The sequence below is a fragment of the Crassostrea angulata genome, chromosome 7 (genome assembly GCF_025612915.1).
Source record: "Crassostrea angulata isolate pt1a10 chromosome 7, ASM2561291v2, whole genome shotgun sequence".
Classification (NCBI taxonomy): domain Eukaryota; kingdom Metazoa; phylum Mollusca; class Bivalvia; order Ostreida; family Ostreidae; genus Magallana; species Magallana angulata.
In genome coordinates this window covers 33,897,228-33,921,324 of record NC_069117.1, presented here as the reverse complement: position 1 = coordinate 33,921,324, position 24,097 = coordinate 33,897,228, and the positions used below count along the sequence as shown (strand labels likewise).

Here is a 24,097-nt window from a genome sequence, read left to right as displayed (position 1 = left end):
ACTTGGACCAGTATATATCAAATGTAGAATAATAAATCTGATTTTTTTTATTCAGCAATTTCCCAGTGACTGAAATATCAGAACAAATAAAAAAAATAATTAGTTGCAAGTCCTGAAATGCAAAAAAAAAAAAGTTCAGAAACATGTACACACAACCCTGTATACTTTTCACATCACAATAATGTATTATAACTTAAAATGGACTAGAATTTAATCAAAATACTGTTTATTACAGATAAATTAAGAACTCTGTAATATAACAAATCTCATTCCCTCTACCTTTTATATAACGTGCATCTGAATATACTTTAAATAAATCTACAGCTCTTTGTTAAAGAAGATAGAATTGGTCACCATCTCTTTACCATTTCATATATGGTATCTGGATTTCCCAATAGAATGTGAATAAAGTACACAGGACATACTCTACTGATCACAACAGCGACATATAAACAACCTTTAAAAAACCAAAAGATCATTTATTTTAATAAATGTGCTACTACAGACATTCAGAATAAAGATATTTAAAAAAAAAAAACTTAGTTTGTCACTAGCAGATTGACAATTTGTAGCATATTTTCTTCTATATAAGAAAAAAAAATCTTTCCATTCAATTTGTTAGTAATACGAGGGTTGTCCCAAAATACCGTCGACTGAGCTCATAACTTTAAAACTAAACTGTTGTCCTTTTTAATGTGTATACAAGTTTCATTTCCCTGTGACTTAAATTTAATTTACGGACAAACACAGCTTGTCTACGTTATCTTGGGATAACCCTCGTATGTATTTAGATCACATCAGGAGAGGCTCATGCAGTCAAATTTAAGTGCTCTTTACACAATTTTCTAAATGATACAACACTTTCTTATAAAGAAAAAATTAAATAAATGAAACAGAAACAGAAAAAGAGGAAGCTAGCTTACAGCAAATTAAAGCTCAAAACAGTTAAAGAAATACCAGAGGTAACGGATGGGGATATCACAATAGGATGCAACCAACAAAATAAAAACAAGGTATAATACATTTATATACAAGTTATTATGCATAAACAGCCCAACTGTGTATAAAAACAAACAAAATAGGTTCCCAGGAATATATGTTCTAATTTTTTAAGTGTCGCATGGTCTCATTTTGAGGTGACAAAGGGATCAAGTAAATGTGAAAACTGATTTTTTTTTCTATGTTCTTTTTTTCATACCTGTACATAGATTATGAAAGCTAAATGGAGTAATAAAAATGTACTAAAATATGCTTTTACATTTTTTTCTTAAGTTTAGAATTTGAAGCCATTCTATGAATAGGGCAAATAAATAGTTTAAGGTGGTATGGGACACCTGCTGATGTTACTGTAGATTCCTTATTTTACGCCAGTACTTAATTCTGCAATTCAACCGTTTCCTATCAAATCGTGCAAACGTAAAATCGCGAATGCCGAATTTTTATCATAGTTTCGTGTAGGTTACATATGTCCGAAAATTAGAAGCGAAATTTAAAATTTGCAAGATGTGCTTCTCGCGATTTTATATGGATATTAATTCCTCACGTTTAATTAGGAAACTACAGTAATGTGGATAAATGTTCATTATAACCAAAATACATTCACTGATTTAAAATTTTGAAATTTTACAATATTTGCCCCAAAAAATTTTTCAACAAATTTTTTTCAAAAGTTAACAAATTTTAGAGTCCCAGCAGGATTCGAATTCATGAATTTCAGAGTTGTAGTCAGCATTCTAATTGATTGTGCTACGCTATTATGTTACAATTTTGGTAATAATACAATAATATATAATTATTGATTTTTTTTTTGTACATTTCAATAGGAAATACATCACAATATAGAGCTGCCCCATACCACCTTAAAAGGGACAATGTATGCTGTATGTTCACAGTAAGCTGAACCAGTTAAACAATAAAACCAAAGGAAGACCCTGGCTTCTTGTTGATTTTCATAATGCACTAACCTCATCGGCAAGACAATTAGATGTATGTGGATGAATGCTAAGTTGAATGAAAAAGCTTAAAATTCATATCTATCCATTACATCATACAATTAATATGATACATGTACCCCCTGGTAAATGTTTTTTGCATTGGCTGTACATGTATTTACATCAATTTTCTATACCATGGGACTATCATTTGAACACATATTTTTTTCTAATCAAATTTCGTTTATCTTGCTCAGAGGAAATGAGAATAAACTATCACACCATGAAATAGCTGTTGTTATTTATGAGGTGAAATAAAATATTTTTCTTGTCTCACTTTTTAATCACAAATCAAAAGTTAGTTGAGGCAAAATGTGTAAAAATACTAGCTTTCTAGCTACATACCCATGAAAGATTTAATCTATTAATATAAATAATCACTTTTTAAGAAAATAAATATTAAAATTTCTCTCTAATTGACAATGACATAATGCTATGAGATTAATGTCTGTTGATATTGCATATCCTTTGGGTCAGCATTTCTACTAAGTGAACCATCCCTGGAAGGTCCTTGCGAGACGTTTCGAGTTGAGGATCTCGAGAATGAGCTCTCCCTGGAAGTCTCGCCCTGGGATCTGTCCTGCTTCCTGCCCCTACGGAACAGCTTCTTGAGGCTTCCTCCCAGGGAGCGAGATTTCTTCAGATTAGGTGTTCCTGGCGACTCAGCCTTCCCTCTCACCAATTCTATGTCATCTGTATAATCACCACAGAACAGGTTATAAACATAAATTCTTTCTAGGGCATGCAGATGTAAATTGCCACTTGCCTTTTTCATTAATTTTTTTAAAGTAGATTTTAAAGGAACAAATATTTATCTTGGCTTAAAAAAAAAATGTTTTAATATTTATAAAATACCAGTAAAAAATGTGTTGAAAAACAAATATAGGGGAAAAGTTTTAATAAAGGAGCAGAGGGAATGATAGCTATAAAGCAGAGGGAGTTGTGTTTCTTACAATAGAATCTCGCAATGTGTGTGAATGATTCACACTCTCCATGTATTTGTATTGCTCTAATTTCTATGGCATGATATGCATGCATGGTAACTTTTGTTCTCAAGGTCCAAATTTAGAAAGTAATACCAGCATTAAACTCCAGGTCTGATATATCATTAAAGCAATAGGTATATTATCATTTCTTTGATATAGCAATGTAGATCGATGATAATTTTAGGGTTTTTCCTCCTGCTTTATTTACTGGTAGATATATTGCATGAACTTTTTAAGGGCACTGATTTTTATGTTTCAAAATAACTTTTTTGAAAAAGAATTCTCAAATGCAATTTTTTTAGTAGCTGCTATAGCACAGAAAGCCGAAATAATCAGCATCAGCATGCTCATTTAAAAGGGAAGAGTCTTACATTGAATGACAACTTACTGTTACGTGAACAAAAACATCAGATACACTGAAGGAATAATCCCATCTATAACCTTTATATATATATTTGCTGGGGTTTTTTCCTTTGTCATGATTTTTCTATGAATTATGACACTAAAAAATTGAAAGACTGATAAAACTGATATTGAGCAAATATTTGTTTAGGTTTCAATTAAACTACACTAACTAAAATACATCCATGTCAACTCTGATCAAATTCAATGTTAAAAGAAATATTGGAAATGGCCTTTGTGTTGCAATGTTATTCATAAAAAAACAAGAAATAATATTGACGAAAGCGTCAAATGGGCCGCAAAAAATATAATTCTTGTATAAATCACAATTGGTTGTTTACTTGTTTCAGACGAAAATAACGTGTTGGTTGTACTAATTTTTATGGTAAATTTTAATATATTTTCAGCCACACGTTTTGAAGTTTAACATTTAACTATTATTAGTAATTAAGAATCGAATTCAGTATTGAAAGCTTCTAACGGTAATTGTATGATCATTGCCATAGTATGATGTATCCACTCATCCTTATTCTCTTGGAGATTATGTATTTCAAACTAATTTGATTTTTTATTGTTGAATTCTATTGAATTAAAATTTCAGCATTAGTTTATATGATTTCAAGGGAACACGTAATAAAATAGAAATAAATTAATTTAAAGTTACATATAGGATCATGCTCATCCGGTAGAATCTGCACAATTTTAAAGGTAAAAAATAAGCCATATAATTTTTTTCCTAAATTGAATTATAAATCTTACATGCATCTACACTTCAGTTAAGAAGATAATCATGGGTATTTTGTTAAAATACACGATGTTCTCAAAAGAATTAAAAATGAATCAGGTTAGCTCAAATTTTCAGGTCAATTAAAATTTTCAGTGCATTCCTATTTTTGCTTAAATAATTTAGATGTTATTTCATGATATTTTTCTACCACATTGCAGATGACAATATAATAAATACACACACAAAGTCATTTTATTTGACGCAGCACATAGAAATTCAAATATATCATATAGTATTTCAGGTCTTTAGTATGTCCCGTATACCGATCCTAATGCATTGTTTTGAAAAGAATGAAGAACTCCGAAATTTTCCGAAAAGATTATAGTCTCGATAAAAACGCGCCTAACACGAGAGTCTATAACTTACTTTACATTTAAGAATAAAACCAAAAAATATCTTATATTTTTTTAAAGGCATTAAACATTTTTCTAAATGCAAATTTCCTTTTAATTCTTAAAAATAAAATCAATTCTATTAAAAAAACCATCCCGCAGAAACGCAGTTACAATATTTAAATGTGTATCAAATAACAGACCGCCTTCTGGTGGCCCGTAATGACCTTCCAGATAAATCTTGCCAAACTATATAACCTTTCACATTTAAATCAATGCTCAAAATTGACATTGTTACAATATGTCTTGATAGATATATTTCATTTCCTATAACTAAAATCCTGAGTGCAATGGAGAATACATACACAGACAATTATTAACATAAGCTTGCATGCTTATTATATGTTGATGGAGAAAAAAATATGAACTTTAACAACACCTATCATATGAATTTAATAAATCAAATTATCTTCCTGTAATCAATATTACACTATACCATGGATGATATTGCAAGCAAAAAATAAAAGAGCCAATAAAAAAGAGAGAGCCAAAAACATAAAATCAACACCCAACTACATGTATAAACAAGGGACTCTGATGAATATCTAGTAAATCACAAACAACAATGGCTGAACTACAAAAAAGGGATGCAGATGAACCTTTGGATTGTGGTTTCCCGTGGCCAGAGTCGGGTGGCTGCAGATAGTTCGAGCCCTCTCTCAAAGAGTTGCTCGACCTTTCAGCACTGTGCGAGCGCTTCTTTGAGCGAGAAAACCTTTTCTTGATTTGTCGTGCAAGGGACATGCCCTTCTTTCGGTCTGCAAAGCAGGAAGCAAACAACTTAAGCCTTGCTCCTTTTTAGTGTTCTACGTACTACTCAAGTGTAATGAAGGTGCCCTACGTTTTGTGGTGTTTGTAATACGTGTAAAACCGCTGGTTTGTAAGCAGCATGTGCTGATTGGTAAAGAAATCAAATGTATAGCAAAAGATGGGGGAAAAGTATAAAATAAAAGCATTTACAGACTAAGAAGTGTCTCTGAAATTGAAGTAAAATACAAATGAAACATCTATATTTCTGGAACATTATACAGAACTATCTCTGCATTTATCTGACCTTCTGTTTACACAAAATACGATACACCAGGTTTATTTTTTTGTGTTGCAATGTTACCTTTTTGATCGTGCTGACCTGGTGATGGAGGTTGGGTCGTTACCACGGGAACTTCCTGCTGTACCTCATCAGGGCTCTAAATCAGAGCAAAGGATGTCATCATACATATATCTATTCAAAGGTTTGCAAACAATTCAATCAATAAGGATATTAGCAAATATTTCCATTAAAAATTATAGGAATTTTTTTTTCGAAAGTTTGTTTTATTTTATTGTTTGTAATTTATAATTGCTTAGTAAATTAACAAGAAACAAAGCAGTCATTCAGAGCTAAAAAAATTAAAAACCTATTGTCACTACAGCATGCTTGAAATTGGTCATATTTAGCTTAATTTGGTCCTTTTGCCTTTTCACTTTTCAACATGCCTTACACTTTTTTCTATAAACTATACAAGCTGTGAGCCCCTTTTTTAACCTATATGCCCAATCTTACTACCTTACCATTAAAAAAATCTGACTATTTTAGATTTTTTTCCATGCATTTTATCTCCTGGTGATTCTAAAAAAACCTTTTACACCTCTAAGCTTCATTGCCCAGTCTCTTACCTTATTTATAAACCTCATCTACAATTAACCCTTTGACCTTTATGATTAAACCTCTTTAACCCTTGACCCCTCTGTCTTACCTTTTTGACCCCTGTAATGATGAGTGTACTAGTCCTAGATGGTGTTTTAGATTTGAACTTTCTGTTCTTTAACTCTCTAATGGCTGTTTCAGTCACTGATTCCACCCCATTCATTGTTACTACTTCTGCTGTAAACACATGAAGCAAGGCCAGTGAAAAACACATGCTCATAAAAAAACAAAAACAAAAAACCCCAAAACAAATCAAGCTAATACATGTACTATCAAAATGTCACATCCAGATTAGTATGGACATCATGCACAATGCATGATTGACATACTTTTTGAAATATTCAATAAGATACTGTTACTTATTAAGATTCCTCTTAACTTTCATATTTTGTTTCCTATTAACTTGCATATTAACTCATGGGTTGTAATACTCCACAAATTTGTTTTCCATTCTATTATATGTACCATGTAAAATACCCAATATAGAAAAGTTTGTAGAAAAAATTGTTTTTTTTTAAAGTTACCTCAGATAATACATAAAACTGTTAGGGTTTTATTCTAAATCAATGTTAAAAACTGAATGAAATCCCACTTTCATCCCAAAATTAACTAATATTTTCCACATCAAAAATGGGGAAAAAACTGGGAAGTTTAAGAGTTATTTTCAATTTCTTCGGAGAAACCTTGGAACATTCTTATTAGTTTTGGGAAAATAATAACTATGAACTAACATATTGAGTGAATCATTCATATAAGTAAACAAGGAGTGCTTTCACTTCAGCTGGCTCAGTCCTATAGCTGCAGTGGGTTCTTTCCATGCAGAGTGTTCACAGCATGAACATATGGGAGGTGTGCGTATGTGTGCAACAGGCATCAAACACAGTTATGTTTTATATCACAGCTCGTTCTTCTGGTACTTACATGAACATCGCCATGTCCATAGTCTGAAAATTAGGCAGTGTGCTACACACAGTGTTGACAACAGTACAGAGAGAGCGAGAGAGAGAGAGGGGTGGGGGCATATTGAAAATTGCAGTTGGAAAGAGGTCAATTTTTGCATTTACTTATTGCAAAACTTAAAATCGGTAATGATTTCAAGAACAATTGATGGACCAAAAACATGAATAGGAGTCATCCCCCCCCCCCCCCCCCCAAAAAATAAAAACGTGAAAAAATAAAATGTCTGTTTACACTCATAGGAAGTGTTGATTTTTTATGACTTTGAATGAATCTTATTGAGTGAAAACAGTAAAAATAAAATTAAGTGCTACAAACGTTTTCAAAAACATCAGTCTATCACCTCTATTAAAAAACACAAAAATGGCATTCTGACATATTGGACACAATCACGAATAATATAATATTGGCTACAAGTTCAAACCAGAATCATGCATGCATAAGACATAAATATATGCCTTTTTACTGAACAATTATTCCAAAACCTGATAACTCAAACTCTACAGCTTAAACCCATGAGTTATTGATCCCTTGCTTGCACAGATCATCAGCAAAATAAAAGCAAGGTGACCCATTGTAGCCCCCTCCAAAAGATCCCAGTAGCATACTGCAAAAACTTCACATCTACCTGTTTCGGTTTGAGTACTCATAATTATATTAGAATAAAAAGATATACTTGATGGTCTAAAATTACCTGAAGATGAGAGAGACAAATTCTGTTGATTCAGACTGGCGTTGGTCGTGTTCAAAGTGTCTATACTTGTGTTTTCCGACATATCAAAATCAAAAACATTTTGCTTCTCTACATAATGTGGGGATGCTGGAAAAAAAAGGACGACATCATGCAAAATAATTGTCATTTAATATTGCCAGCTTTATCATAAGCAGTATATAGTACATTCAACCATTCTTTGCAGATACCCAAAGCTTTCACACATTCTGCTTTTACGATAATTTCACACCTATACACACACCACACATGCTGATGAAAATGCTCTAGTAAGTTAGTCTTAATTTCTTAAAACAAAAGTTTTGATAAACTCCTCGTATTTGCCACCTTGTCCATAACTTAGTACCAGTACATATATTTCTATGATGTACTTAATATCATAATTATTAATACAATGTCAAACACCAGTGTCTATTGGGATCATCTTACGGCTGTGTACCATGCTTTGCCATAGAACGTGTGTCAAAAAGGGGGCAAAAAATCAGTTTCTGCTAACTTTAGTTTGGTGGAACCTCTTTCCAACTTTCATTTTGAGGGTAATATCACACATATACAATAAATGTACACATCATGTACAACTTTAAATACAGTCAAACAATCAATCTAAATGAAGATCAAATAAACACAAAAACAATTTCGCATATGTAACACTGCACAGGAGATATCAGTCAATACTAGTGCAAGTTGTGTCCATTTACGATATTTGATATCTGTTATTCTTCTGAGGTAACCAATAGGAGCCTAAATCTTGAATTACTGTTCAAAATCGAAAAATGGAAGAACTTGAAAGAATATATACATGTATATATTTTTTTGGAAATCCAGTCATATTCATCAAGTTCTATAGCATAGAACATCGAGTCAATATTCCATAATGTGGGGCTTCCCTGAATATATTGAGAGGGTTCTTTACATCTTGTGATTTATTTGTATTTGTCAGTGAAAATACCAGTATTCTATCCTGTGCAGTCTCTATCAATGTAGTTTTGATCAAGGCTAGTGATACATAACTAAAAGTATGTGACTCTCCTACCATCCACAGGAGCTTCATGCTTCTGATCTCTTGGTCTTTCTGTTGTCATAGTTGTCGTGGTAACCAGAGTGCCCCCTGGTGTCCGAGCCTGGTTCACTTGGATGGTTCTCTTTGGAGACGTGACATTCCTCTGCTGGTTCAGTACTGGGCCTAAGCCATTTGTATCAACAGGGTCCAAAAACAGAAACTGTTCAGAACAAAAACTCATTAACTTTTGATATAAATTGGAAGTGAAAAACTTCTATTCTTAAACTACAGGCCTAACAAAAATGTGGTGCTTTCTATTTGGTAGATTTAGATATCGTTCACTGAATGCGATCTTTGTATCAAGTGCATGGCCAGAGAATCTGTTCCGAGCTCTACTTCCTATGATATTAAATCAAGATAAAAGCACATTTTGCTATGACTCAGGCAAAAAATTTGAATACTTTGTCATGCAATGACAATTATCATTGGGTGGGTGGTATATAGATAGCATATGCATACAGAATGACTCCAAAAACTATATGTACACATATAAAGCATACACTCATATGTTATTTACATCATTCCAATGGTTATCAATAATCTATAGCACTGGCATTTTTTATCCTTTTGAACTACATTCAATCTGTTCTGTCAAGATAGTCAAAGTCTGCATGGTTTGAAAACAACCTGAAAATGTTTATCAGCTGACATTTTTCTAAAAACATTTTCATTCTGACAAGGTAAACAAATATGATAATTTCCAACTTAAACTTAAATTGACATCTGATTTTTTGTATTTACCCAATGATGTCAGTTTGTGTAGGATTGCATGTGTGTTTACAGAACCATGGATGTTGCAGAATGTGCAACAGAGATACATGTACCAAAGTATCATAATTTTGAAAGCGTTATACATGTAGAAGCTTATAGCAGGTAGAAAAGACATGCTATTGAACTAAACATGGCGTAAATAACTTATGAAGACGTGACTGACACAAATAAATCAACTCAGGACTATGTCTTATCAAAACACCTGTTATAATGACAAGTCTTGTGAAAGTTGACATTCAACATAAGTATAACCTTGACCTGTAATATTGAACTTGACCTCTAATAGTTCTAACTCGTAAGCAGGGTTATAAGTAAACAAAGAGGCACACTCTCCATGCCTTTAACTTTTATCAGTGTTACAAATCAATTTCATATTTATCTTGACTAGTTTCAGAACTCATCAAGAAACAAAGCGCCAATAATCATTTTTCCATACAATCAGCAGTTTTTTTTTAATTTCCTGTCATGCAGAGTAACATTCCTTTTTCATCACAATACGACGACTGCATTCACGATCTCTATAGAGCATTCCAAGCATTTAAAATGCAGAGCATCAAGATATTCCCCAGATATATATACACCTCTGATGCGCTTTTATTTGGCACTTCAGCAGATGCAAACAGATTTAGCCCGTGAGATATGATTTTGTCTGACAGAATCTGTGCGAGCTTTGCTAAAATAAAGAAGGCCGACTACATGTGTAAGACAGAAAAGAGCGCAGAAGAAGCGTCAGCAAGTTTCTATTTTGCAGTGTTTAATATCTTTAAAGTATTTCAGTTTTAACATGGCCACACTTAATATATTCTTTGTTTGACATTTGCCAATCAAAAACTTGGCAGATTTCAACTTTTGAGCATTTCAGTTAGAGTTTTTTGGCTAACCATTACTTTTTTGGCTAAATGTGGAACATTTTGTGGCTAATAGCCTTTAGACAAGTGAAATTTCATCACAGGGAATTCATTTATCTGACATTTAGGGGAGATAAGGACAAACAAACAGCAAATGCCAAACAAACATGTACATTAATAAATGGAGAAGAGATTCTGTGGATTTTACATACAGAGATAAAAAAGAAACCTCAACACATAAACTGTGCTTCTTTCCTGAAGGTAAAGTTGAATTTCACTTTCAGATTTGTTTTCCAGTAGTCAGCCATCTTTAAGTATGGCTACCAGTCAACAGTACAATTCAAAAAGCAACCAAGTTAATAGCCATATCTTGCCACTATCCATCAAGAAGTATTGGCAATGTTTGTTAAAACAACTGGACAGAAGATCTAGATCTATTAACATCTACTCTGCAGATATGCACGAATCACATTTTAACACTGAGCATTCCAAATCCCTTTAAATCACAAGCTCACCTTCACAAAACTAAAACCCATTGTCAAGGTAACAAATATCCTCAAAATGATGAACTTGGAAACCATGGAAACAAACACAACTAGAGAGTCTAGAAATCCACACGTGAAAAATATGGCACACATATATACATCAAGGGGAGGGGTTGGTTGAAAAGATCTATTTCTGAGGGTGGCGAAACTGAAAAAATTTCACAAAATAAATATCACAAATTTTTTCATTGTCAAATTTTTAAAGCAGATGACTGCATTATGTTTGAACACTGCTTGTAAAATCCACAGTATCTGGTTATAATAAAAGCTGTTTGTTAATGCATTGTTCCTATAAAATTAAATCAAATTTTACGCATGTGTCTGAGCAATGCATTGCTCTATTTGTTCATTAATTATCATGTCATTCTATGCTTCTGAATACCTTTAATATTCTTCAATTAAAAAAAATATATCTCCGTTTGACAGAAATTGAAAACATTACTGTGATGTTTCTTTGAAATGTGTGTGAAAATGCAGAAGCAATTTTTCATTTCTATCTAATGGATGATATACCTTACCTAGTGCTTCATACTTTATATGCATTTATTACATTGTAACATTTGTACTCTATTTGCCAATAGCTATACACTGCTGAGCATGTCAACATACAAAAACAAGATACAGAATCTCTTGTTACAAACTATAAGCTAACGTCCTAAAGTCCTAAATTGTTCTAAAGACCAATACATCTTAAACTGATTTTGAACATGTACATCAACACAAGAAAACATGTAAAAAGACACCACATCACAGGGGACCCACCTCCACAGTGATGGAGCCGCTGGCCATGGTGCCATCATCTGTAACACCCTGTAGGGGGATGATCTGTCGACTGCTGGCATTTCTCTTAATGTCATCAAAGTACACTGTCGCCTCACCCAGGAAATTCTCTATATATACAAAAGATTGTTGAAATAGGATAAAGTCAGAAGGCAATCTGTAACAATATGATATAAGTATAACCGCTATTTCCTCTCTCTCATCATCATCATCATCAATATCATCATCATCATCATCATCATCATCATCATCATCATCATCATCATCATCAGAAGAAGAAGAAGAAGAAGAAGAAGAAGAAGAAGAAGAAGAAGAAGAAGAAGAATACAACTTGTCATAACCAGAGTTGAATTATAAATGTGTAGTTTATTACCTCCAGTGGGTCTGCTTTTGTCAATGACTTCAAACTTAAGCTCCTTAGTATTTCCACTTATTTCACTAATAAAAAGAGACATAAAAAAAATTGGTGATTGGTAATAAGCTGGCATAATTCAAAACATGTATCACATACTTTAGAATTTAGGATAGAATTGCTTAAAGTTTTATTCTGTTATTTCATTGTTTCTATAAATGTATTGCTCTTTTCACATATTTCATCCTCAAGTAGACTTTCAGCATCAGAATATTTTTACTGCATTTGCCCATCGTAGTGTGATTTTTTGCATGCTTTTTGACATTACACATATATGTATCATACATCTTTTACTTACAACAAAAACTGTTCATCCCAGAAAGGATTGAGGGAAGTCTTGACAACACTGGTAATCTGGCTCTGGGGAGGATTATCCATGAACACAACACAGGCTGGGTCAATGGTGCCTGCGGGAAATCAAAGCAAAGGAGAAATTAGCATCCATCAAGTCAAACATATACCATCAGGCTTCAAATGTACATGTATCACTGAAATGTTCTTTTGCTTAATCCTACCAGTGGCCCCTTTGGCAGCCAGTCCACTTGCTTTAATGACCTTGACCAACAGTCTTTTCTCCTCCGAAGTTCTGTTTGACCTTGGTGCAGGGGTTGCAAAGCTTGAGTTTGGAGACTGAAACTAATACATCAAAGAGTTTATTTTGTTGTTGTTTTGAACAGAATAACACTGAGTTAAGGCAGATGTCATGTTTACTGGTTATCTTCACTATGAGGATAAAATACCCACAGCAGAATTTCAACCAGCAACCCTTTCAGTTACTGGCAAAATGCCTAGGACCACTAAGCCATGAGAAATTATCTGAGATTTAACATATCAGACATGTTGTGCAAAAAAATGACTTACTAATAATGCAAGTGTATATTGAAGTTCAATTGACAAGTTACAGAATCTTTTCCACAGACTTGAAAATTTACAAATTAACAAGCAAGTTTGAAAATAAGGAATTCATCAACAAAGCTATAAGTCAAGTTATATAATAATCCTTTGGAATTTTTCATTTCTGAAATCTCAATTGAAATTTTTGAAAATCTTTTTCAATTAGTAATACAATATTACTCAAGAAAACCAATTTCAAATGATTACATGCATACTTTTCTAGAATATGAAACAGTCAATGTGTATTGTTTGTACTCTATCTGTTTTTCATTAGGTGACATTAACAATAACATACTAGCAATATCATGCAGTTTGAGAACCTCACCCCTGAAAATCAATAATTTGCTGTAAAACAAATTGACACACAATAAGCGTACAAATTACTGCTCTCTAGGGGCAATTTATCTACTAGGCGTATCTTGATAAGAATGATCCAGCATCAAAACTCATCACGAAAAGCAGTCATTTATGTATTGTAAATTACAAGAGCTTGAAAATGTACTAAACTCATTTTCTGGTAACTAAGCGTCTAATGATGCTGAAACTCTCCAGTTTCACACGTTATTACCAGCTAGTATATAATGTAAAGTGTTAGGTCTCTTCAATTCTACTTAACAGAAGTTTATACCTTTTTATAATCACTCATAACATCAATGGTGGCTAACATATGCCAAGCAAAAATAACGAAAGCACATGTGCTCATTCTTAATTTTCCTTTCTTTCAGGATTATCTGGGATGGATTATAGACGTTCCATCTACATTCATCTCATAAACATGAATTAATTGACATGATCTAAGGTACGAACAAACCCATCCTTTCAGGCTTTGGTAAAAGATTTTTTTTAGGTGATCACAGCAGAAGTTAATCATTTCTGCAAGGAACTCACCGTGCTTTGAGTCTGCTTGGCCTCAATGGGTTTGAATACTTCCTCGCTGCGGGGCTTGGGAGAGACGGGGGAGGAGGCTGGGGACCCACCACATACTCGGGGGATGTTCTGGGACTGACCGGTTATACACTTGGTGATGTTGAATTCGGTGGTGGCCAGACAGATGGCATTCCTAACCACCTCCTCCACCACTTCAATATCCACCAGGTCTGAGGGGTCCTACAAAACGCAGAGGGTACATGTACATGTATAAAAACCCAATACCGTAGGTTGGTTTAAATAATTTGTTTATAACTCCTAATTTATATGTAATATAAATAATATAATATAAGATAATATGTATATGTGCTTGTAATTATGGTAAATAAAGAGCATATAACATTAAGCTAAGGATATACCAGAAATATTTGTAAAAAAAAAAAAAACACCTTGAAATTAATGATACCTCAATTATTCATCCATATATAGAGATTATCCTATAACTTTTATTGATGCAATATTCATAAACTTATTAATAATAGTGTTGATCTCAGTGAAAAAATAATTCATTAAAATATTGGTACGACATCCATTAATTTTGACTATTTAGCTACAGCTTTATATATCTTTATTGATATATGATTCATTTCAAAGGTCTGCACTCAATCAGGTTCTATTTAGCTTGAATAGAATGAATCATCACATTATCGTACATGTCCTGCAAATGAACATTGCGTCAGTTCACAACTCATTGAACACTGATCATGATGTGTCTGTGAACATTAAGGGAAGTTGAAGTTTTATTTGTACAAGTTGAATGCATTTTCAATAGATCTACACCACCTAAACCACTGAATCTGAAAACCCTGTGGAAAGATCGAGGATTTGGAAAGCTATTTTAGCCTGATCTTACAGTTAGTCTGTAGCATCAAATTCTAATGTAAGCTAATTAACAGACACCAAGGCAATTGGAAGAAGACATATTTTTTCCCACTAATGTGAAAAACATTGAGTATTCGACATAAAGTTTCCCCAGCTTGTGAGAAAACACATCTATTCAAATGATATACATATCTGACATCTTCATCACAGAACGCCTGCTGCTATCAATTCTTTACACATCACCATGGTAACCCTCCCAATGGTTACCTGCTTTGTACTGATTAGAATTCTAGTGTCTGACATAATATCTGGGGGATTTAGACATCATTCCAGAAAAACAACACAAAAATTGCAATTTGGAAGACTCTTTAGAAATTTCTAATTCATGTGAATATGCAAAATCCAACATAATACATGTTTACATAATACATAATTATCAAGGATATTGTACCCTCTTAAGAAAACAATTATTTGATCCAACTGAATGAATGTCCACTGTTTGTGTCAGAGAAGCTTGTAAGCCATCAACAGCCAGTTCATCATTTCTCACATACTCCGATCACCTCATCCTCCCTTTGTGCTTAGTACAATAACAATACACCCTGATCAATAGTGATCACCTCTTCTTAGTGTCAGAATTAATACTAATTAACAGGCTCTCTTGTGTTGTTTTTGTACATGTACTTGGTAAGAATTTGCTTTAAATCAAGTACAATGGTGAGTTGAGCACATAAAACATAAAAATCATATGTCAAATGACACAGTTATAAACAGTAAAGCTGTTGAAGAATACATTAAATAATCTCCGAGTCTTAGCGGGGTAGCAGTCAAAATTTCCTGACTTTTGATGAGCTATTACTCAAGACGGATCTTTCAGCTGATAGAAAAACATGGTCTCCTTGATGTCTGACTCTTTTAGTCTTCAGAATCTCCTAACTTCTGTAATCTAACAGTGTGGCACCTATCTACTATCATAAAAAATAAATACTCAAAATTTCCTTCCCGCAGCCCATCAGCTGATAAGGCATTCTATAATTAGATAGAATTTGCCTACATCAGAATAGCTGGGAGCAATGGGCGGCCATAAGGCTATATATTTCCCTTGCATTTTGAGATGGAAGAATTACAAGCATCTTACAGCTCTAGTAGCTACCGGTATGTGCATACCTGGTAAGGGTTCACAGGTTTTCCAACGATTCGAACATCAGGACGACCTTCAAACGCGACCTTAGCCATCATATCGTTTCCTCTGTTGAAGCATTCCAATCGAAGCTACAAAAAAATTCATTTATAATAAATAAGTATATCAATATCTTAATTTCTAGTATGGTAACAAAACTACCAAACAATATCATTATGATTGACAAGTGTATTTCTGTCTTATGGTGTCTAACTGACTAGTCTTATCTTTTATATGTAAAATTATCAGAAATGGCCATAATGAAAAACTGGGAGCCCAAGAGGGTTTATTGATGAAAACGCATTTAATCTACAGGCAAATGCAAAAATCAAAGCAGTAAACAAAGATGTCTCTTGAAAGTAAATACAATATTTGCTGAGTGCCAAATGCACATAACTCAAAGGGTGTTATATGGGATAAATTACGTAACACCTGTCAGGATGTATTTCATCGTTTACCATTCATCTAAATTGATCCAATCTCAAATTGGCTGTTCAAGTTCATTTATTCGCTAAAAGCCAAGTCTAATAATCCTACACTGAAAAAAAATAAGCCTTATCTTCCTCTATTTTCTCGAGCAAGTGAAAAGCTCCCAACAAATTATGTAATTTCAAAAGCTGTGTAATTATAAAAACAGGAGATGATATATATATATATATATATGTGCACTACTTGGAGCACTTTGTTTATAGTTAACAAGATACACAGCTCTGACAAGATGAGATCTGAGGCTTGCATTGTTGAAAGAATTAAATCTTTGTACCTCTTTGTTTGCATTGATAGACAACTTTTCTTTGAGAACAGAATTGATCTTTTGTAGCCCAGATAGATTGTGACGTTCACCTGCTTATTTGTCTTAATATCTACCATGGGGTAAAACACTATTGTAGTTTCAATCATCAAAAGAACTACTTTACTTCGTTAGAACTTGGCTAGGATATACAATGTTATTAAGGGACAAAGAATTTTAAAGCAATATGAGCTGCAATTTTCATGATGAAATTTTTTTTAACGAAAATGTTATTTTTGAATAAAATGACAAAACTATCATGGTTTTTAAATTTCTTCTCGCCAAATTTTTGTGAAAAAGGCCGTTAAGAAGCCTTAATTGGAGCAAAATTGAATTATTGTCCTCCTGTACAAAAATTGATTTGATATATGTTCCATAGAAGAGATATCTTTCCTCTGACAAAAATTAATGATTTTTTCCAACCTTATTTATCATAAAAGTTTAAGTTATATGCAGACTTATCATACAAGCAGGTTTTTACAGCAAAATAAAATTCTAAAAAATACAGCTCATATTGCTTGAAATAGAACAACAACATCAGCAGAACATGATTGATTGAAATTTGTCCCTGGCCCTTCACTCACCGAGCCTTTCAGCTTGAGTATGCTCGTGGTCAAGTTGGTGAGCTTAACGCCTTCTGAAGTCTGCTGGGAAGCGAAAATGGCAAATGACAGGTCTTTGGAGTCCACCTTGCATTTGACAACCTACAAACAAGACCACATAACAGTACAGGAAAACACTCCTTCTGATTGTCCTATAGAAGTTTCAATGACTAGTCATTTATTTAATATTTAATCATAATATAACCATTGCACTGTGTGTTTCAGCTGTGAAATACTTGAAGGTTCTCCAACATTTAAGTAAGAAAGAGAACTTTGGCAACACTTTGTGGACAACCATAGAAAATAAACATCTGCATTTATATTGTACAGTAAAAATTAATATAATTTAAAAAGTAGAAAAGAATTGCCTTTATTCACTGAAAACCACATAAGTGCAGATTGTGCAAAATCCATGCAAAATATTAAAAACTGATGGAACAATTTCTACAATTTGTGACACATTTTAATAACTGTTTCAACAACAACAAGCTGGGTTTTTTTTTTCTTCTTTCGAACTAAGAAAACTCATATGACAGTGTAGAAGTGGCAATTTAAATCTGATCATGTCTGTCAGAATGGCAAAAGCCAAGAAAATTGACAGCATAAGGCTTCTACAATGTGTACAGATTACAAAACCTGTCACACATCTGCTGACAGATAGGGGATTCCTGGGGGATTAGACCGAGCTTAATGATGAAGCTAAGCCACTGGCCATTGGATCCATGACACAGATGTTTTGTTCAATAACTCTCCTATATAACACATTTTTTTTGGTATGATGTGTATAAATGCTAGTTGTTTTAAAATCATCTGACCTTAAATAAGTCTATATGTACCAGGTACATGCATTACGTACATGAAGGTTTATGATATAGTTTTACTCAAATGATAGATCTTAATGACGCCAAGTACCATGATTAAGGTACATATGTATACTTTTACAAAAGATAATTATGTACAGGAATGGTGAGTTAATAAATGGTTATGAGCATGACTCCATTCATGTGGTATATACATTTCCAAAATATGACTTGTCAATTACATGTACTTCTCTTAGTCATGCATTATTTTGGTCAGATGATAAAGCTATATATGTTTAATATCTCACTTTCATAATACAAAGCTTACAAGGGAAGGTGATAATTAACATTTAAAGTTTCAAACAAGTGATTTTATAATTATCATACTGCCAGTTTTTAGGTTTTTTGAAATCGCTGTTTATTGATTTGTCTTTCATTGTCTTTTTAAAAGACAATCCAAGTGGGTATATATAATCCATTATGTGCCCTAGATATCTTGTATTTCATTAGATTGTAGTTTGTATGCTTCAATCTATGATGTAACACCGAAAATTGAAAATACTGGTTTGTTTATTTTTTAAACAACAATTTCTCCTAAATCTTAACATGTGGGTTACACAGTGGTATTTTGAGAGAGCTAATGTTCCTTTGGTCACTGTCAGACACTGTATAAATAATTTATCTAGTGCAAATTGAATTTTAATTAGCTCCTTTTGTGTTGCTTTAAGAGATCCCTATTAAAGGACTATGTGCATTTTTTGCCCCCAAAATCAAAGTTTTAGAAAGAGCTTTAAAAATAAGGTGAAAGATAGTTAAAATCATATTCGAAATAAAGATGTAAAAGGTTATCAAAACAGTGACGTCATAATGTAGATATAATGTCATGAAGATTGCATTATTTTGATAAATTGATGTTTTGTAGCAAAATATGGGTGTTTCCTTATGGTTTTTCGATTGGAAAACAATGAGCGCAGGCTTGCTCAAGTACCATTTTTTAATATAATGTGTATAACTATCTGACGAAAAACATGTTGAAGTTGCACTTGAGCAGACCTGTGCTCTATACTTCCAAATGCAAAATATGGAGAAAAAATGAGAATATTTTCATATTTTTGCAAATTTGCGGGAATAAAGTCATTTAAGTGACGTCATAGATACACAGCAAATGAGCAATGGTGACTAAAATCAAGAATAAAGTTATAGGCATCCTCTATACAATGATTTGTATAGATTTCATTTTTATATACTATTTAAAAATTTGTTGAAATCGGGGGCAGATTTTTGACCATATCGCACATAGTCCTTTAAGTACACTGATTATGTAGGCTTACAGCCTATATATACATGCTGTGGTCAGCGAAGAGGCACACATCCCTGCGTTTGTGACCCTCTGTTTAAACAAGCCTAAAATATACTCACATATTTGTCCTCGGGGCCAGCTTGGAAAGTCACCTCACTGAACTTAGGTGGCAGACTGCCGGACTTGACTCTCTCAAACCTCAGCTGTACTGGTCCCTGAAAGGAAAATCAAAGTACTGAAAGTGCTCGGGCAAGTAAAACAATGTTAAAAGTTCATTAACAGTAAAATTTTCATTCCTCTACTTCTATTTTTAACTCCATTCTTGCCCATTGTCAGTGGGAGAGTTTCAAACAGGGCCAATTTGAAATGGTTAGCTACTGATCGACTCTTTAAATTCTACTGTATTTTGGTGATGGTATCATTTTCTTATGTGAGTTGACAAAATGTTTCAATGCAGAAAAACAAAGCCTGCAATAGAGGACACTGATGCAGACTTTCAGAGTAAAAAATTGAACAGCTCTTAAATACTGTGCACTATTTTAATTTGTTATACTTTCATGTTAAATACTGAAATCTGATTGGTTAAGACGCAGTTCATAATCCTTTCTATTACCCTCAGCGTTAGCAATGCACTTAGCAACGGGTAACATTAAAAAATGTTACATGCGCGAAAATTATGCGCGTACGGTTCGCTGAAGAATTCACGTTATTCCTATATAAAAGCAGTAATATTTTCTTAAAAATTAAGACATTCAGTATAACAAAATAAATAGTGCTTCGCGTCGGTTGACAATGGTTTTCTCTGGGTGTCAATTTCAACTGTTACCCTCCCAAACAGGCACTATTTATATAGTGTAGCTAGAGTAAAGAAACTGATATAAGAATAGGCCAAGCCAAAACATGTAAATGGCTAAAGATTTGCACATGAAGCTGGTATATACGATACTATTAATAATAATACAAGTGAGCGTAGTTAGACCCTCTGAGCAGGCCATCACTATCTCATCTCTTACCACTTCAAACCAACTCTTCTGTTTTCACTAATGGATATGAAGGTAATTTTGCCTTAATTTTATCTGAGTATCAGCCAGATCAAACCATTAAGTACAAACCATAGGTATCATTTTCTTTTGTAATTAATGTAAAAAAAAAATCCTACGGTGTATTGATTGCTCTTCTCAAAGTTAAAAGAGCTATAAGATGCAGAGATGTTTTTTCTACATGAAAATAAAAGATGCAATTGAGCTAGAGAACAATTTTTAGTCCATATTCATCATATAAATTCATGAATGTAATATGAATGTAATTGTAAAGGCTAAAACCATGGCTTCCAACCAAAATTCTTTGATCGATAATAACCCCCAAACCCAGATACCCTTTGGGTTGCATCAGAACCATGAGAAGTTCCTTTTAATAGAAGAAACACCTCCTCATCTATCTAAACACTCTAAATTCTCTATCTCCCCAAGGAATTTGCACAGTTGTGCATTTGGTACAGCTTGCTCCGACTGACTATCAATAATCGGCCAAGATCTCCCTGGCAGACGTTTGATGAGCAGACAATGAGGAACTTATATACCGGTACATATATATCATATTCAGTCTTCTGGTACTGATGTTTATACTAGCTGGCAAACAATACTATCAATTCATTATTAATGAATATCATCACAACATGGGGTCAACCTCAGATCAAAGGTTAGTTTGGATCATGCCACGTACTACAGTACTGGCAGTATGATCATTGATTCATAAACACATGTACTTCGTTATACATGATATATTATGCAATTTTGATTTTTTGCAAATTTTGATTAATATAGGCCATTAACATTGAAAATGAATGTTTCAAGTCCTTGGCATATCATTTTTATTCTGATTCATTTGATCTACATATTACGATCACATAGTTAACATGTAATAAGAATCAATCTTCATTATCAGTCTATTTCCTTGTTTGTTACAGAAACAAACTACTGCAATAAAGGGGTAAAAATTTGTGTAAATTTGACTGTACATTCTTATTTGATAGATAACTTAGCAAATATACTAGTATAAACTTACAGGCAAGACAGCTAATTGAAATATGCAATTTGCTGGCACTACTCTGACAAAGTACATTTTTTATATCTATATGTATCAACCCCATTTATGAAGTTTTTTTTATAACTGGCAGCTTTAGTCTTAGATATAATTTTCAAAGAATTGATTTATGAACTGAACAGTCATTATCTTCTTCTGCATTACTATAGAGAAAAACCAGATGAAACGTCCTTATTTCATATATCCTACAGATATATATGTCTTGAGTCATCTTCATCATGCAGATCAGATGCATGTCGTAACTGCACTAAGATCATTTTTGCTGGTGCATTGCACTACAGTGTATTTTTAAACAAAAGTCTTTTTTCTCTAAGCCACTGTTGATGAGCTTGCACAAAACAGAAGTTAATTTACAGGATAATATAGCTAATCTCCTCTGACTAATACAAGTACAAATCTTAAACTGGCTATTGTATAAATGGTATTTTCTTTAGCTCTAATCTATATTTTTTATCCTTACAGGTATAAAATTATATTCTGTGTTTTCAATTTTTGTGGTTACATTAGAAAACTAAAATATAACATATTGAACGCATAAACATGGCATCAAAATTTATTTACATTATAAGGACCAGAATCTGTGCAACTGAACATCTTCAAAAGTCACAAGAATAATACTGCATGCACATATTTTTCTAAATCATTAACAAATTCCTCTCTAATGAACAGGATGATCAACCTATTCTTGCCTTATGTCATAAAAATCTGGCATGAAAGGGATAAGAGAAATTTACCCTAAAAATCTCTCAAACAAAACAATTACAAACAAATGCATCCTACATCACTGTTTCCATGGAAACTTTGTGTAATTATTCCGTCAGAGAGGATGAAATGTGATTTAATTTTCTACAGCAGGTTTGGAATGTACCTGCTGCCACACAATAAATAAATACCAGGGAATGGGCTTCTTCCTCTCTCTCTCTCTCTCTCTCTCTCTCTCTCTCTCTCTGAGAAAGATGTATAGATCCTTGAACTCGATAATAAAAAATATGGAAACTTCAATTTTTTACAAGGTCAAATCTTACACATCTAATCATAGAGGTAAATTACCTATTGGTCAGCTACAATCAAAATTATTATAATCTTTTTTAACCAAATTGATGTATTTTATTACAAAATCATCTAAATACAGCTGTATGAATACTCTGCCTATTGCTATAGTACATGGCATAGTCTAAATTGTTATATTAGCTAAAATTTATTAATTCAATTGAAATGCTGATCAGTAAATTTTAAACTTTTCGCTGGTATTCATAAATACAACGATTGTAGCATTTCCAAATACAGAGATTGCATAGACATGACGTGTTGTAATTTAATTTGTTAGATATTTTCTCGGACTCTTAAGCAGGGATAACCTTTATCTAACACTATGGATGAAGGCTACAACTGCCAATTTTCTCTAAAGAATACCGGTACATATGATATGCGGATACTACACCTGCATTGGCCTACAGTTACATTTATTAACACCTACCCTTATCTCTAATTAAACGAACAGATGCTGGAAAACATTTATAGCAGAAAATCAATAGGCCAACATGAATGGTTAAATCATAATACTTTAATATTTTTTTTTATTTTCGGTACGTGACAGATGTATTTTGAATTTTGAGACAATCCCTATGAAAAATGCAAGACGGGTTTCCTTCTTTCATTCATGAATTTAGCATGCTTACCCCAAGTTTTGTTGTCTGTTCGTTCAAACCCAACACCCAGGCGTCCACGAACTCTGGAAATTTGTCATAATGTAAATAAAACCAATTTAAAGCAGAGTTCAACCACTGACAGGATTCCGATCCGGTTTTCTCTACTACAATCGTCCCTGGAACCCCTCTTGTGCTCTGGTCCCAACTATCACGGGGTTTCAGGGGCCCGAAAAATGTCAACACTGCATTGACAATTATAACGACTAATACTGCCCATCCAATCCATCCGAAAAGCAAAACATCCAACAAATTATCGTCCCAGTCTGAAAACAACCAAGCCGTAATTCCCTGGCCCGCATTCGCCATTTTGTCGAAACTCTCCCCTAGCCGATACCAGATCAGCTTCAATGTGATATCAGCCATAGGAACCAATCAGAACCGACTTCTTGTAAAATGATATGTCTTGTAATTGAACTTCACTCCCATATTCTGCTGTAGAAGTTATCCCGAATAATTTCAGCGCGTCTTTTGTCTACGCATTCAGCTCTGCTGCAAATACTCGGGGAATCTCCTCGAATCGATTTTTTTTAATTTTGAACTTACGTCACAGTATTTTAAAATAGACGCAGCGGGAATTTCCTTTAAAAAATGACATGGTGGGGGGGGGGGGGGGGGGGGGGGG

General features: G+C 33.4%; 1 protein-coding gene across 8 annotated transcripts; it reads right to left on the bottom strand.

Annotated features, from left to right (window-relative positions):
* Positions 1–1,653: 1,653 nt before the first annotated feature.
* On the bottom strand, positions 1,654–23,991 carry LOC128192609 (phospholipid transfer protein C2CD2L-like). 8 transcript variants are annotated; one of them, XM_052865414.1, is made up of 15 exons: positions 23,446–23,991; positions 19,783–19,878; positions 17,546–17,665; positions 16,159–16,263; positions 14,131–14,349; positions 12,864–12,984; positions 12,647–12,755; positions 12,310–12,374; positions 11,919–12,046; positions 8,966–9,152; positions 7,897–8,022; positions 7,167–7,189; positions 5,670–5,745; positions 5,158–5,316; positions 1,654–2,684 (listed from the first exon to the last, which is right to left on the bottom strand). In XM_052865414.1, exons 1-15 carry the CDS (start codon positions 23,836–23,838, stop codon positions 2,425–2,427), a joined length of 2,187 nt encoding a protein of 728 aa, XP_052721374.1. In that variant the 5' UTR covers positions 23,839–23,991; the 3' UTR covers positions 1,654–2,424. The 8 variants fall into 8 exon arrangements, with proteins under 8 accessions (XP_052721374.1, XP_052721372.1, XP_052721373.1 ...); XM_052865412.1 differs by lacking the exon at positions 7,167–7,189 and adding an exon at positions 6,295–6,422; XM_052865413.1 differs by lacking the exon at positions 7,167–7,189 and adding an exon at positions 6,295–6,419.
* Positions 23,992–24,097: the final 106 nt, after the last annotated feature.